The 16,170-nt window shown below is 41.3% G+C and overlaps 1 protein-coding gene across 16 annotated transcripts in view; it reads left to right on the top strand.

Moving 5' to 3' along the window:
• LOC126295436 (uncharacterized) overlaps positions 1 to 14,709 on the top strand; it is a 220,171-nt gene extending 205,462 nt beyond the window's left edge. For all 16 annotated transcript variants that reach the window (XM_049987925.1, XM_049987937.1, XM_049987929.1 and 13 more), the window contains one exon: positions 10,541 to 14,709. In XM_049987925.1, coding sequence (XP_049843882.1) covers positions 10,541 to 14,072 — 3,532 coding nt within the window. In that variant the 3' untranslated portion in view covers positions 14,073 to 14,709. The remainder of the gene's footprint in view (positions 1 to 10,540) is intronic.
• The last annotated feature ends 1,461 nt before the right edge of the window (positions 14,710 to 16,170 follow it).

Raw genomic sequence — 16,170 nt, 5'->3', positions numbered from 1 at the left:
AAATTGTAACTAGCTTTTTGCTCCCTGTATTTTACCCCTGCCACATTCAGAATTTGAAATAGAGTATTCCAGTCAACATTGTCAAAAGCTTTCTCTATGTCTACAAATGCTATAAACTTAGGTTTGCCTTTCCTTATTGTTTCTTCTAAGATAAGTCGTAAGGTCAATATTGCCTCACGCGTTCCATTATTTCTACGGAATCCAAACTGATCTTCCACGAGGTTGGCTTCTACTAATTTTTCCATTCGCCTGTAAAGAATTCGTGTTAGTATTTTGCAGCTGTGCCTTATTACACTGATTGTTTGGTAATTTTCACATCTGTCAACACCTGCTTTCTTTGGGATTGGAATTATTATATTCTTCTTGAAGTCTGAGGGTATTTCGCCTGTTTTTATTTCGCCTGTTCCATACATCTTGCTCACCAGATGGTAGAGTTTTGTCAGGACTGGATCTCCCAAGGCCGTCAGTAGTTCCAATGGAATGTTGTCTATTCCGGGGGCCTTGTTTCGACTCAGGTCTTTCAGTGCTCTGTCAAACTCTTCATGCACTATCGTATCTCCCATTTCATCTTCATCTACATCCTCTTCCATTTCCATAATATTGTCCTCAAGTACATTGCCCTTGTATAGACCCTCTATATATTCCTTCCACCTTTCTGCTTTCCATTCTTTGCTTAGAACTGGGTTTCCATCTGAGCTCTTGATATTCATGCAAGTGGTTCTGTTTTCTCCAAAGGTCCCTTTAATTTTCCTGTACGCAGTACTATCTTAACCCTAGTGAGATAAGCCTCTACATCCTTACATTTGTCCTCTAGCCATCCCTGCTTAGCCATTTTGCACTTCCTGTCGATCTCATTTTTGATATGTTTTTATTCCTTTTTGCCTGCTTCATTTACTGCATTTTTATATTTTCTCCTTTCATCAGTTAAAGCAATATTTCTTCTGTTACCCAAGGATTTCTACTAGCCCTCATCTTTTTACCTACTTGATCCTCTGCTGCCTTCACTACATCACCCCTCAAAGCTACCCATTCTTCTTCTACTGTATTTCTTTCCCCCATTCCTGTCAGTTTTTCTCTTATGCTCTCCCTGAAACTCTGTACAACCTCTGGTTTAATCAGTTTATCCAGGTCCCATCTCCTTAAATTCCCACCTTTTTGCAGTTTCTTCAGTTTCAATCTACAGGTCATAACCAATAGATTGTGGTCAGAGCCCACATCTGCCCCTGGAAGTGTCTTACAATTTAAAACCTGGTTCCTAAATCTCAGTCTTACCATTATATAATCTATCTGACACCTTTTAGTATCTCCATGGTTTTTCCATGTATACAACCTTCTTTCATGATTCTTAAACCAAGTGTTAGCAATGATTAAGTTTTGCTCTGTGCAAAATTCTACCAGACGGCTTCCTCTTTCATTTCTTAGCCCCAATCCATATTCACCTACTACGTTTCCTTCTCTCCCTTTTCCTACTACTGAATTCCAGTCACCCATGACTATTAAATTTACGCCACCCTTCACTATCTGAATAATTTCTTTTATTTCATCATACATTTTTTCAATTTCTTCATCATCTGCAGAGCTAGTTGGCATATAAACTTGTACTACTGTAGTAGACGTGGGCTTCGTATCTATCTTGGCCACAATAATGCGTTCACTATGCTGTTTGTAGTAGGTTACCCGCATTTCTATTTTCCTATTCATTATTAAACCTGCTCCTGCATTACCTCTATTTGATTTTGTGTTTATAACCCTGTAGTCACCTGACCAGAAGTCTTGTTCCTCCTGCCACCGAACTTCACTAATTCCCACTATATCTAACTTTAACCTATCCATTTCCCTTTTTAAATTTTCTAACCTACCTGCCCGATTAAGTGATCTGACATTCCACGCTCCGATCCGTAGAATGCCAGTTTTTTTTCTCCTGACAACGACATCCTCTCGAGTAGTCCCCGCCCGGAGATCTGAATGGGGGACTATTTTACCTCCGGAATATTTTACCCAAGAGGATGCCATCATCATTTAATCATATAGTAAAGGTGCATGCCCTCGGGAAAAAATTATGGCTGTAGTTTCCCCTTGCTTTCAGCCGTTCGCAGTACCAGAACAGCAAGGCCGTTTTGGTTAGTGTTACAAGGCCAGATCAGTCAATTATCCAGACTGTTGCCCCTGCAACTACTGAAAAGTCTTCTGCCCCTCTTCAGGAACCACACATTTGTCTGGCCTCTCAACAGATACCCCTCCGGTGTGGTTGTACCTACGATACAGCTATCTGTATTGCTGAGGCACGCAAGCCTCCCCACCAACGTCAAAGTCCATGGTTCATGGGGGGAGCTCCAGGAAACTATGTGGCAATAAATATTTTGTATTCTAGATATTTTATCTGTGGAAGATTAGATGACGTTAAAAACCTTGCGACATACCTGACACGTATTTGTGATGCACCATTGTGTCGTGGTATGCCAGTCGAGAATTGGTTTAGACTAATAGGGTCCAAATTTAATTTAAAGAACTGACACTTGAAATAAATGAAAGAAAAATGTTAAGCACTAATAGGTGCTAGCTGTCAATATTTGCTGTTCATTCTTACGGTTAAGGACTTGACTGCTATCAATATTTTAGTTTGTCGTGCATCTTTTTGCCATCGTTTTCTGCATATACGATGAGAATGATTTAATTTACTATGGTAATAACGAAATTTCGCTCAGATATAGAGTTCGTCAGCACAGAGGAAATTCCATTCAACTCTTTTTATTTAAGTAGGTGTTAGTATTAAATGTAACACAGTGGTGTCTGTTTTAATTTAGGAAAATGTTAAATTGTCAGAGGTGCTGAGCTAAAGTCTTCATGACATTTTTACTGTGGGAAATGTTTGCTCCAATGGAAAAGCAAAGGTAATTTCGAAGTTGTTGACAAACAGTCACGTGAATGATATATTATGTCGCATCTCGTTTAGATGGGAAATTTACAAAGGGAGACATTTTACCGTCGTCTCTCCCAATGAACTTTCGGTGATTACGCACGTGAATGGAACGTATCTCGCTAGGTATATTAAGGCTCTTGAGTCGTGTCTTACTGACGCAAGTCAAACCACTGGTGTCATAATCGAGAGTCTCCTTCACTCTTCATACGATAAGTCAGTTCTAATTTAAACAGGGAGTTGTTTCATGTTTCTGTGCAAAATCTTTTGTTTTGAAATATAACATCTGTGTTTTGACTCTTTGATAGAATTTCTGCCACTAAGCTATTTTATTCTTTGTGACAGCTTATGCTTTCTTCAGTTTATTTACCTCTAGTTAAAATGTATTACTGGTAGTAAGTTAACCCAAAAGTCAGTGTAGGAACACTGTTTGCAATAAATGGTCAGGTGTGTTGAGAACAAATCTTTGTGTTAATTGACATTAATTTTGTCTTCTCGTTTACAACCAAGTAACCATTTCTGTCAGATCTTCGAGTCTTTTAGAAGGTGACTGTAAAATGTGTCCTCAATTCAACATCCAGAGTTATTGTCCTTAATGACAGTACGACACACGTCAACTCGCATTACTCACTAAATGAATAGAGTTCACGTGACTATAAAAAATAATTTGGTAGTGAAGTACACACCACATTACAAATTACAGACAAAGAAACCGGCACAAAACACATTCGATGAAGGCGCACCGTTAACTGTAGTACTTACGCGGTTGCTGTGCAAGCCCTAGAGACTGGGCGACCAGAAGTGGCACGGGAAGATGGGACAGTGTCGGTCACGCTTATTGGTAGTGACAGCATGTATCACTGGGAGTTTGTCCCTAAAAGTTGAATGATAAATCCTGAATATTACAAGAGACAAGTACTCACTGCTATGTGTCGAGCTTTGCAGGTTGCGGAAATTGAGCCCGCACGATGACGCACACCACCCAACTAGAGTTCCCTCGTGCAGCTTCTTCTCAGCTGAGCGCAGCATTCGTTGAACCGCCTATTCTCGTGCCTAGTGTCTTCTAGGGTTCCTATGGGGGCGAGGAAAATGCCACATTTTGCAGATGAACTGTACGCCTGAAGATGTGTAACAGAGTTTCAGACCACGGGAAGCCAATGCCGAACGTTTACAGCAGCAGCGTTTTACCCTTTGCCAAAAATGTATTGGGGTTAGTGGAAATGAACTTTAAATATAAATAAAGGTATCACAGTTCTCACTTCTGCTTCTTCTGTTTTAGACTAACCATCGAGCATTGATCGTAGTCACATTTTATATTAGTAACACTGGATAGTATCCTGTAGAGTGATCCAATGTTACCTTTCTGTTATTGAGAGCAAGTTATCAGACAATTGGAAATAGGTACCGACAAAAATTTTCTTCTAAGCTTGTTGTAAAAATTGTCAGCATAACTTCAGATACGAGGCAGGGTGGCAATTATTCTGAAAAACCTGGGAAAATTTCATAAAATCTCTGGGTATACTCCTTTTTAACCTACCATTGAAATTGTATTTTATAGAGTTTTATAAATGACAAATTTTAAAATATTTAATATGTCAAAGTGTGTTAACTATACAAATATTATTCCACATAAATTATTGATGTTTAAAAACTGCAGTTAAACTTCTGATATATAGATCAGATGAAAGGAAAGAAAAGTCATTATGGGGGTGTGCTGCCCTCACTCTCCCCACTCACCATTAATTTATCAGGACTCCTTGACACAATCTTCCTCCTCACATTGGGAGTTCTCGCAAATTTTCTTTCATTCTTTCGGTCTGTCTTTCTTTTTTAGAGTTTAAGTAGCCACTCTGCCCTACAAGAATAGAATAGAATAATTTTATTGTCGTTAGGCCATTAAGGCAATAGACAAAGTCATACATATAATATAACATAATTCATGTTGCAATAGAACAATAGGTTTGTTATTACAGTGTAATATTACAATTGATGAAATTACAAAGTCATACTTATAAAACAATATAATTCCTGTTGCAAAAGAGCAATAGGTTTGTTATTACAGTATAATATTACAGTTGACAAGGTCATGCATATAATACAATATAATTCATGTTGCAAAAGAACAATAGGTTTGTTATTACAGTGTAATGTTACGATTGGTGAAATCCTACAATGTCATACTTATATTATTATGTAATTCCTGTTGCAATAGAGTAACCGGTTTGTTATTACAGTATAATATTACAATTGATGAAATCCTGTGTCGTAGAATGGGGTGGGCAACTAACCAGTATTGATTTTGAGTGTCTGTGGAATGGAGTATAAATACATCTATTCAGCCTAGTATATTTTCTCTGCGTTTAGCTTTGGGTAGCTTCTTTTTTGTATAAATTAAGATATACTACCGTCATAATTTTTTGCTCAGAAAACAAACGTTTACAGTGTGCCTTATATGATGAGCCTGTAATTACCCTAATAGCTTTCTTGTGTAGTAGAAGGATGCCACACACACAACTGTAGTTTCCCCATAAAATGATATCGTAGGTTATTATGCTTTGGAAAAATGAGAGATAGGATATTCTAACATAATTTTTAGGTACAAAATCCATTAGTCGTCTTAACAGAGAGAACACCCTAGGGAACTTACCATTAAAATACTTGACATGTTGACCCCAAGATAATTTGTCATCCAAATATACCCCTAAAATCTTAACATAACTAGGATCATCAGATGTTAGCTTGTCTTAGACTAAATACTATCTGCTGAGTTTTATTTTTCATTAAGCAAAAATCCATTTGCTTTAAACCAGTATCATGCTTGAGCAATTGTCTCTGTAACACAAGTTTATGGCTATTGAGGTCATTACTGCTGTTCAGAAAAGTTGTATCATCTGCATATAGTACAGTTTTTGTTTTAATACATGCCGGAAGGTTGTTAATCATTATCAGGAACAGGAAAGGACCCAGTACAGATCCCTGTGGGACACCTACCTTAACTTGTCCTACACTGGACAATTCTTTGCCAACACAGACAGCTTGCTTACGGTTCTGTAAAAATGATCTTAATAGTTTAAGGCTATTACCTCTAACACCATAAAAGTCCAATTCTTCGAGTAGTAGCGTATGTTCTACACGGTGTGCTGAGTGTACCAACTTATTGAATGCCATTTGCAACTAGGCTGTCCTGACAATGTGTGCCCTGTAATCTCAAATAGCAGTTGACTGTGGTGTTGCTGTTTACATTCTGGTAAACATTCCAAAGAATAATGCTTGTATAATGCAGTGCTTACAGGTAAAGCAAACTCTGCCTGGGTGCAGATAATCAGTGCAATTATTTTGCAGTTCATCATCATCATCATCATCATCATCATCATTTAAGACTGATTATGCCTTTCAGCGTTCAGTCTGGAGCATAGCCCCCTTATAAAATTCCTCCACGATCCCCTATTCACTGCTAACATTGGTGCCTCTTCTGATGTTAAACCTATTACTTAAAAATCATTCTTAACTGAATCCAGGTACCTTCTCCTTGGTCTGCCCCAACTCCTCCTACCCTCTACTGCTGAACCCATGAGTCTCTTGGGTAACCTTGGTTCTCCCATGCGTATAACATGACCCCACCATCTAAGCCTGTTCGCCCTGACTGCTACATCTATAGAGTTCATTCCCAGTTTTTCTTTGACTTCCTCATTGTGGACACCCTCCTGCCATTGTTCCCATCTACTAGTACCTGCAATCATCCTAGCTACTTTCATATCCGTAACCTCAACCTTGTTGATAAGGTAACCTGAATCCACGCATCTTTCCCTCCCATAAAACAAAGTTGGTCGAAAGATTGAACGGTGCACAGATAACTTAGTCTTGGTACTGACTTCCTTCTTGCAGAAGAGAGTAGACTGTAGCTGAGCACTCACTGCATTAGCTTTGCTACACCTCGCTTCCAGTTCTTTCACTATGTTGCCATCCTGTGAGAATATGTATCCTAAGTACTTGAAACCGTCCACCTGTTCTAACTTTGTTCCTCCTATTTGGCACTCAATCCGTTTATATTTCTTTCCCACTGACATTACTTTCGTTTTGGAGATGCTAATCTTCATACCATAGTCTTTACATTTCTGATCTAGCTCTGAAATATTACTTTGCAAACTTTCAATAGAGTCTGCCATCACAACTAAGTCATCCGCATATGCAAGACTGCTTATTTTGTGTTCACATATCTTAATCTCACCCGGCCAGTCTATTGTTTCAACATGTGATCCATAAATAATATGAACAACAGTGGAGACAGGTTGCAGCCTTGTATTACCCCTGAAACTACTATGAACCATGAACTCAGTTTACCGTCAACTCTAACTGCTGCCTGACTATCCATGTAAAGACCTTTAATTGTTTGCCTCCTATTCCATAATCTCGTAGAACAGACAATAACTTCCTCCTAGGAACCCGGTCATATGCCTTTTCTAGATCTATAAAGCATAGATACAATTCCCTGTTCCACTCATAACACTTCTCCATTATTTGCCGTAAGCTAAAGATCTGGTCCTGACAACCTCTAAGAGGCCTAAACCCCCACTGATTTTCATCCAATTGGTCCTCAACTAATACTCGCACTTTCCTTTCAACAATACCTGAGAAGATTTTACCCACAAGGCTGATTAAAGAGATACCTCTGTAGTTGTTACAATCTTTTCTGTTTCCATGTTTAAAGATTGGTGTGATTACTGCTTCTGTCCAGTCTGATAGAACCTGTCACGACTCCCAGGCCATTTCAATTATCCTGTGTAGCATTTAAGACCTGAAATTCCAATGTATTTGATGAGTTTCGACTTAATTTCATCCACCCCAGCTGCTTTATTGCACTGCAATCTATTGACCATTTTCTCCACTTCCTCAAATGTGATCCTATTCCCATCATCATTCCTATCCCATTCTACCTCGAAATCTGAAACATTACTGATCGTATTTTCACCTACATTGAGCAACTCTTTAAAATATTCCCTCCATCTGCCCAAGGTATCCACAGGGTTCACCAGCAGTTTTGCTGACCTGTCCAAAATACTTGTCATTTCCTTCTGACCTCCCTTTCGAAGACTGCTAATTACACTCCAGAATGGTTTTCCAGCAGCATGACCCATAGTCTCCAACCTGTTTTCAAAGTCTTACCAAGATTTCTTCTTGGATGCTGCAATTATCTGTTTGGCTTTGTTTCTTTCTTCAATATAACTTTCTCTGTCTACCTGAGTTATAGTATGTAGCCATTTTTGATACGCCTTCTTTTTCCTTTTACAGGCTGCCTTGACTGTGTCATTCCACCAAGCTGTTTGCTTCATCCTACCATTACACACTACTGTTCCAAGACATTCTTTAGCCACTTCTAGTACTGTGTCCCTGTAACTTGTCCATTCCTTTTCCAATGATTGTAATTGACTACATTCAACTAACTGGTACCTTTCTGAGATCGCCGTTATGTACTTGTGCCTGATTTCCTTATCCTGAAGTTTCTCCACTTGTATCCTCCTACATATGGACCTGACCTCCTGCACTTTCTGCCTCACAATCCCAATTTCACTGGAGATTAAATAATGATCAGTGTCATCAAAGAATTCCCTCATAGTCTTCTGAATTCCTGATCTGTTATTATATAGTCAATGACAGATCTGGTTCACCTGCCTTCCCAAGTATACCAGTGAATGTTCTTATGTTTAAAAAAAGGAGTTTGTGATTACTAAGCCCATACTGGCACAGAAATCCAAGAGTTGTTTCCCGTTCCTGTTGGCCTCCATATCCTCTCCAAATTTACCCATAACGTTTTCATACCCTTCTGTTCGATTTCCAATCCTGGTGTTAAAATCACCCATGAGCAGAACACTGTCCTTGTCCTTTACTCTAACAACCACTGTCCCTTCACAATGCGAATATACTGACACAATCCTAATTTTCTTGCTAGACACTGTCAAATCTATCCACATCAGTCGTTCAGTTACATACCTTATTGCAACTATGCTGGGTTCCATTTCTTTCCTGATGTAAAGCCCTACACCCCACTGTGCTATTCCTGCTTTGACTCCTGACAGGTAGACCTTGTATTCTCCCACTTCCTCTTCTTTCTCACCCCTTATCCGAATGACACTAACAGCTAAAACGTCCAGCACCATCTTACATGCAGCCCCCATTGATATTAATAACTCCCCATCTCATTACCATTTGTTTGCCAAGTCATATCATAGGAGTCCCTGGTTTGTCAGTTAGAGGTGGGACTCCGTCACCTCCAAAGGTCCGAGGCATTTTGCTCTGATTGTTGCCAGCATCATATTTGAAGTACCAGGAAAGCAGGTTGCTAGCCTTACTTGCCCGGAGTCCCATTGGGTATTACCCCTAATCGTTGAGGTACTAACCGGAGGATTTGGTAGTCTTTGCCATATGAGCACAAAGGTGACAACGGCTCAGAATATGTCCAAGATGCCCAGCCTTATTCCAAAGTAACTGGTATCCCGACTGTCGGGACCACTTACTTGGCCACTCATAAATTGCCCGTGGTTCATGAACTAGGACATGACTACAGGAACCCACACTGTGAACCAGTTTGGCAGTTTTTGAAAGGAAAAAAAAAAGGTAAATAAATAAATAAAAATTGAAACTTGAAGTATTCCCACATAATTCAAACAGACATTTTCATTTGGAATTACAATTTGTGATTGTGGAAATGTAGATGACCAGATACTGCAAGTGGTTAAACGAGATGCCTACTGACTGGAATCCCAGGATCTGAGTAGGTAGGTTGCACGATACAATGATCCGAGTGCACCGAGTAGAGTGTGAGAGAGATAGAAAGCAAAGATAAGACAATTGGGGAACCCATTATCACGTAAATCGCTACACTGAATTGTATTTAGCTATTGTTCGAATAAGCGTAACAAAATTCATTTGTTTGTACAGGTGTTTCGGTTCTCTGAAAAATGAGAACTACTGTCAGGAAAAAAAGTCCGTGTGAAACAGAAATTGATAAAATGGGACTATTATTTCTCAAAAGTGAACTGGATGCAAGTGATACGAATTACAATGTGATTTAAATGTTATATTACAAAATAGGTTGTCAGTTTCCAGTGAGTAGTGGAAACGTAATACAGATTTTAAAAGTAGCACAGTTTTCAAACACACAAAGAAAGCAGTTTCTGATAATTAGGTGTGTACTTTGAATAATCTGTTCATGCAGTCTTGTGGTCTGCATTAACCCGGATAGGCAGGAGCTTGCTGGCTCAAATTGATTTTTGTGACGCTCTCTGACAGTTTTGGACAGTGTATCCAAAACTGTGTAATAATCTGATAGAACTCTAGCTTTTCATCTCAGTTTGATGACAGAGGGTGGACAGGAGACGGGTGGGGGCACGGGCAGTCCTCGCAGAACACTAATCGTACCGTCGCCGACAGTCGGTGACGGCACCAAATGTGACGAGCGGATACCCTGTCGAAACACTGCATAGTTTCTGCGACGCCACAGGAGAGACGTCGCAGTGCCTCAGAAATATTTGCTCCGTCGGGGAAATCTCGAGTGGCTGTCGGGAATTTATTTTGGTGTTTTAAGTTTTTCTACGGTTCTTTGTACGTATTTTATTTATTCTACAGATTGTCTGAGGACTGCGCCACCGAACCGTCCGATCTCTCGGAGGACACGAGTGCCCGCAGAAGACAGGTGACGGGGAACGCCGTCAGTAGACGGTCGCAGCAGTCGGCACCTTGCGGGCGGCGGCAGTCGGACGGCACTTCTTGCGGGAGGTGGCGGAAACTGGCTGTGGGGAAGCCACTGTACCAGCTCACTTGCAGCTCGTGTCTGAAGCTATTTTCGTCGAGGTACGAGCTGATCCGGCACGTGTTTGTTCATGTCGAAGATGTAGCACCTCCTCTGCACATCTGTGTCATGTGTGGAGAGGTTTTTGCTAGTGACGAAGAAGTAGCAGATCACCAGATGAGTACTACTGCGCAGTGTTACGCATTCGTGCGAGTGGAAAAGCGTGCGGGAACTCTCGAGAAGGTGTGGTTCTGTACCGCTTGCGAGCAGATGTTCGAAACTAAACGCCGACTGGCAGTTCACGAGGCAGAGAGTCACGTCGGGGCCGGCGTCGCGGCCCGCACGGGACTGCCCGTACCGGTGACAAAATTCGGTGACATTCCTCAGGTACGTATCGACAATAATCTGGCAGATCACCACAGTAGTAAATACGAAAGAAAGCGGGAAAGACCTCTGGGAATATTGCGGCAAAAACCTTCCGGTACCGACTTTAAGAGAAAGCCGGGCAGACCTAGAAAACTTTTGCAGAAGACTTCCCGTAATGACACCAAAAGAAAACTGGGAAGACCTCCCAAAATACAGTCGGGAGATGCCCTCCGTTCGAACGCAGATATAATTGTAAGGGAGTCCGAAGTTATGGTCGGAAGGCGCGTGAACCGAAAATCTGACATACCCTCGGGAGAACCTTTCGAGAGAAAATCTGAAACAAATTTGGGTGAAATGCCCAGAAGAAAACCGGGAAGACCTCGTGTTAGGAAACCCACAATAACTTCGGCAGAGCCTCGCAATAACTTACTGCCGGTAACGTCGGAGGAATATGTTGAAAGAATACCCGAAATGAAACCAGCAGAACCTCTTGATAGGAAGTCGGAAATTCGATCCGAATTTGCTGCCGATGGAGTACTAGAAATTACAAAGGGAGATACTGTCAGTAGAACACTTCAAACTCCATTAGGACGGATTGTCAATAAAAAACCCAAACTTCCATCAGGAGCGTTGGTCGATAGAATAAATGAAGTGGTACTGAGAGAGCCTCTCGATATAATATCGGAAACTGCACGTGGGGATATTCTCGACAGAAAACCAGAAACTGCATGTGGAGATACTCGCGATAGTGTACCAGAAACTGCACACGGACAGAATCTCGACAGAATATTACAAAACGCACATGGAGAGACTCTCGGTAGAATGCCGGAAAGTGCACGTGGAGAGGCTATCGGTAGAATACTGGAAATGGCACCGGAAGAACCTGTAGGTAGATTGTCTGAATTGGCACCGAGAATAGCTCTCAGTAAATACGAAACAACACCGGAGCCTTTCAAAAATAAATCGGGAATAATACCAGGAGAACCTTTCGGCAGTCGACCCGGTACGGCGCCAGATTGTCTTACCGGTAGCAAACCAAAAAGAAAACGAGGAAGGCCTCCTGGAAGTAAAAACAAAATACCGGGCAAACCTCGCGGTAAAAAACCCAAAATGGTACCGGAAGAGCTTCTCGACAAAACACCTGGAATGACACGAGGTAAAACTGTCCACGGACTACGAGAAATTAGACCGGGAGAGTGTGTAGATCGATTATTAGAAATGACATGGGGAGCACCTCCGGATGAAATGAGTTCGGGAGCGCTCTCGGACGGACAGTACGAAATGAGATCCCAAGAATTTCTCGATCGACTATTCGATCTGAGACCGGGAGAGCTCCCAGATAGACTGCACGAAATGACACTGGGAGAACACCTGTACAGACTATACGAAATGGCACCGCAAGAACATCACTACAGATTGCACGAAATGGCACCGGGAACGCCTCTCGACAGTAACTTCGGTGCGTCACCACGAGAGTCTCCCGATAAAGTGCACGATACGACACAGGGAGAGTCACTGTACAGATTGCATGAAATGACGACGGTAGAGTCTGTACACAGACTTAGTGAAATGTCACCAGTAGAGATCCTCTATAGAAAGCACGAAAGTGCACCAGAATCTCCGCTAGATAGAATACCTAAAATGTCAATAGCAGAGCCCCTGTCTAGGCTACACGAAATTACTCCAGTAGAGATTGTCTACACAGACCTCGAATCGAAGTGTCAGGAAGTTAGACCGGGATTGCCTCTGGATCCAATACCCAAAATATCATCAGGAGAGCCTTTCGGTACACTAACTGAAATGACACCAGGGAAGCCTCTCCAGAGACTATCAGACATGACAGCAACAGAGACTCACCGTAGACTGACCGAAATGGCACCAGGAGAAACTCACCGTAGACTGTCTGAAAAGGGACCGGACCAGACCGTCCGTAGTCCGTGTGAAATGACACCGGGAGAGATCCTCCGTAGACCTTCCGAAATGATAAGGGGAGAGACATTCCACAGATCCCCCGAAATGGCACCGGGAGAGACCCTGGGTAGATCCTCTGAAACGCCACCGGGAGAGGCTCTCTGTAAACTGTCACCAGGGGAGCTTTTCCACAGACTGCCAGAAATTGGACCGGGAGAGCCTCTCCACAGACTTTCCAAAACAGCACTGGGACAGACCCTTCATAGGCCATCCGAAATGGCTCTGGAAGAGACACTCCACAGGCCATCCAAAATTGCATCTGGAGATCCTCTCCACAGGCTATCTGAAATGGTACCAGTAGAGCCTTTCCATACAATATTTGAAATGGCATCAGCAGATCCCTTCCAAACGTTATTCGAAATGACACCAGAAGAATCTTTCCCTATACTACACGAAATGGCACCGGGAGAGCTGTACCGTAGACAATCCGAAATGGCACCACGAGAGCCTCTCGACAGCAAACCTGAAATAGCACCGGGAAATTTTATCGACAGCATACCCAAAAGGAAACGAGGAAGACCTCCTGGAAGTAAAAACAAAAATCCGGGAAAACCTCGGTGTAGAAAATCCCAGACTACACAGAGAGAGCCTCCCGATACAGACGCTAAAACTACGTCGGGAAAACCTCGAGATAAAATGCCCGAAAAGCCACTGCGAGAGCCTCGGGATAGTGTACCGGAAATTTCACCGGGAACCGTAAGTGATGGAATACCTGATATTCTGTTGGGAGAGCCTGGTGATAAGAAATCTAATAAAAAACCGGGAGACACAGAGAAATGGCCCTGCCACTTTTGTCAGCAATTATTTTGTTCTCTTTCAGGCTTAAAGAGACACCTGGTCAGACATACGGGGGAGCGCAACTATGTGTGTGATTTCTGTGGCAAGTCTTTTGCTCGTTCAGACAACCTGAGAGTGCACAAGTATACCCATACGGGAGGCCTGCCGTACAAGTGTAATGTCTGTGGTAAAGCTTTTGGCTGGGCGTGTCATCTCAGGGATCACAAACGTAAACATATGCCGGAGTCCTTGTAAGTATGTAAAATATGTAACGGTGTGTTCTGAGGACTATCTGACAAAACACACTTGCGCACACAGAGATACTGTACGAGAACCTTCCCGCCACGGGGTGAATGTCGATGTTCCTGTGAACTGACCGAATGTGAATACGGGTGATGGTGATACGTGAAGAAAATTCTGAAGAAATGCTACTATTTCTGATCATGTGATTTTGCTCTTTGTCCATATGGATCGACACTGCCAGCATTGTGTTGCTTTTAAAATGTTCTCACCTAAAGCAGTTCCCACACCATTGAATGGAAATTACCAGTTGAGCTGGAAATATATGCATCTGTTTCCTTGAGGCTTTTATGAAAGACCGAAAAGTTCTTACAAATGATGTTCCTTACCCTCACTTATAATGTCTGAGTTACAGTTTTAAAGAAATATTAGGGTTATGATAAACTGGACAAGGCTGGTAAGCTTTGAAATAAAACAAACTTAAATTGTAATTAAGTGTACAAAACAGTTCTGTCTTAAATGGCAGTACTTTTCTCTTTCAAAATAAGTAATAATTAGCAAAATTATATGTGATACATACATCCTCTCTGAGCTGTGGTGCTGCAAAGAAATTAAAACATGTCACAGAGGGGTGTTTTTTTCTTTTTCTTTTGTGATAGCTTCTGTACTGTATTGGAAGAGACTAGAGTTGGATCGTGAGAAAAGCAGGTGTTTCTAAGCCAGATACTGATCTTCCTGAAACATTTTATACTCCACACAACTTGTGCATATGCCCTAATTTTTATCTTCTGTAATGTAAAGTGCCTGCTAATTATTTATAATGCGTACACGTAGAAACCTGCCGCGGAAACAATTTTCACTGTGTTACTGTGATCTAGTTATTTTGTATGGTGTAAATGATATATTTTGAAACACTCTTTTGTATTTTTCTTGTAATGATATGTTGTATTTAACCAGAACATGATATAGAATAGGAATCTTATAATGTGTTTATGACATCCATCTCGGTCATCTGTATATCTGAAGCAACCGTGTCCTAATTTGAGAGACTGAAGAAATAATGACCTTTTCAAAGAAAATATATTAAAGAAATTCTTTTTTATAAAAAAACTGAATGACTCCTAGATTATTATTTGTGCAAGGAACTGTTATAATTTCTCCTCTTGTTCAATCCAAAATATTTTAAATTATTGCCTCTCCACCTCACACTCCCAATACATTATTTACAAAGCCTGACATTTTTTGCACTTTCAGGATAGACTAGCACCTGTGTTGCGTATTTACTGCCGTTTGTAAGTTTTGATAGATATGGCCGGGTATGTCATTTGTGTCAAACATTGAAACGGAAATATTGTCTGTGCGTCGTGTGACATACAAACAATACTGTACCTTGTATATGCCAGAAATAACATATTCGTAAATCATCTAGAAGCTGTACTGTCCTATTTAAGAATTTTAAAAAAATGGGGTTGCTGGTGATTTTAACCTAGCTCTTCTTCAAAACTCTTCCAGTAAAAGTTTGACAGTAACATTGTCATTCATTCTAACTCCTACAATAAACTTTCCAACTAGAATAGTGAAGATAGCCATTGACGATACCTTTATAGACAAATTAAAGGAACAAAATCATGCCACAAAACCATTTATCGACAGCCTTTCAGGCCATAACATATGACTCTTGTTCTAAGTGTAAATACTGCGCAGGTTGAAACATACAAAATTTGAGTGTAGGTGAGTAATTAATCTACCAAAAACTGAGTATTTTAGGAAAATTCTCAAAGATATGAGTTGGAGAGAGCTTACAGAGCTTGTTAGCTCGTGACATTAATGAAAAAAACACTGGTCAGTCAGCACATGATGGTCACGTATCCAATAGACGGTACGTCCAACAGTGGTGACACATCAAGTCACAGAAGCAGTGAGGCGTCGGTAGGTCGGTGGGGGGTGTTGTCTACACAGGTCATCTAATTACTGCAAAATCCAGTGGGAGGGAGGGGGGGGGGGGGAGCGTGATAAGCTACGACACATCCCAGATGTGTTCGTTCGGGTTCAGATCTGACGAGTCGGGGGGCCAACACACTGACTGTAACTGGCCACTTAGTTCCTCGAACCA

The sequence above is a fragment of the Schistocerca gregaria genome, chromosome 11, assembly GCF_023897955.1.
Source record: "Schistocerca gregaria isolate iqSchGreg1 chromosome 11, iqSchGreg1.2, whole genome shotgun sequence".
Classification (NCBI taxonomy): Eukaryota; Metazoa; Arthropoda; class Insecta; order Orthoptera; family Acrididae; genus Schistocerca; species Schistocerca gregaria.
The sequence above is the reverse complement of the archived record's forward strand: the minus strand, read 5'-3'. Positions and strand labels throughout refer to the sequence as shown.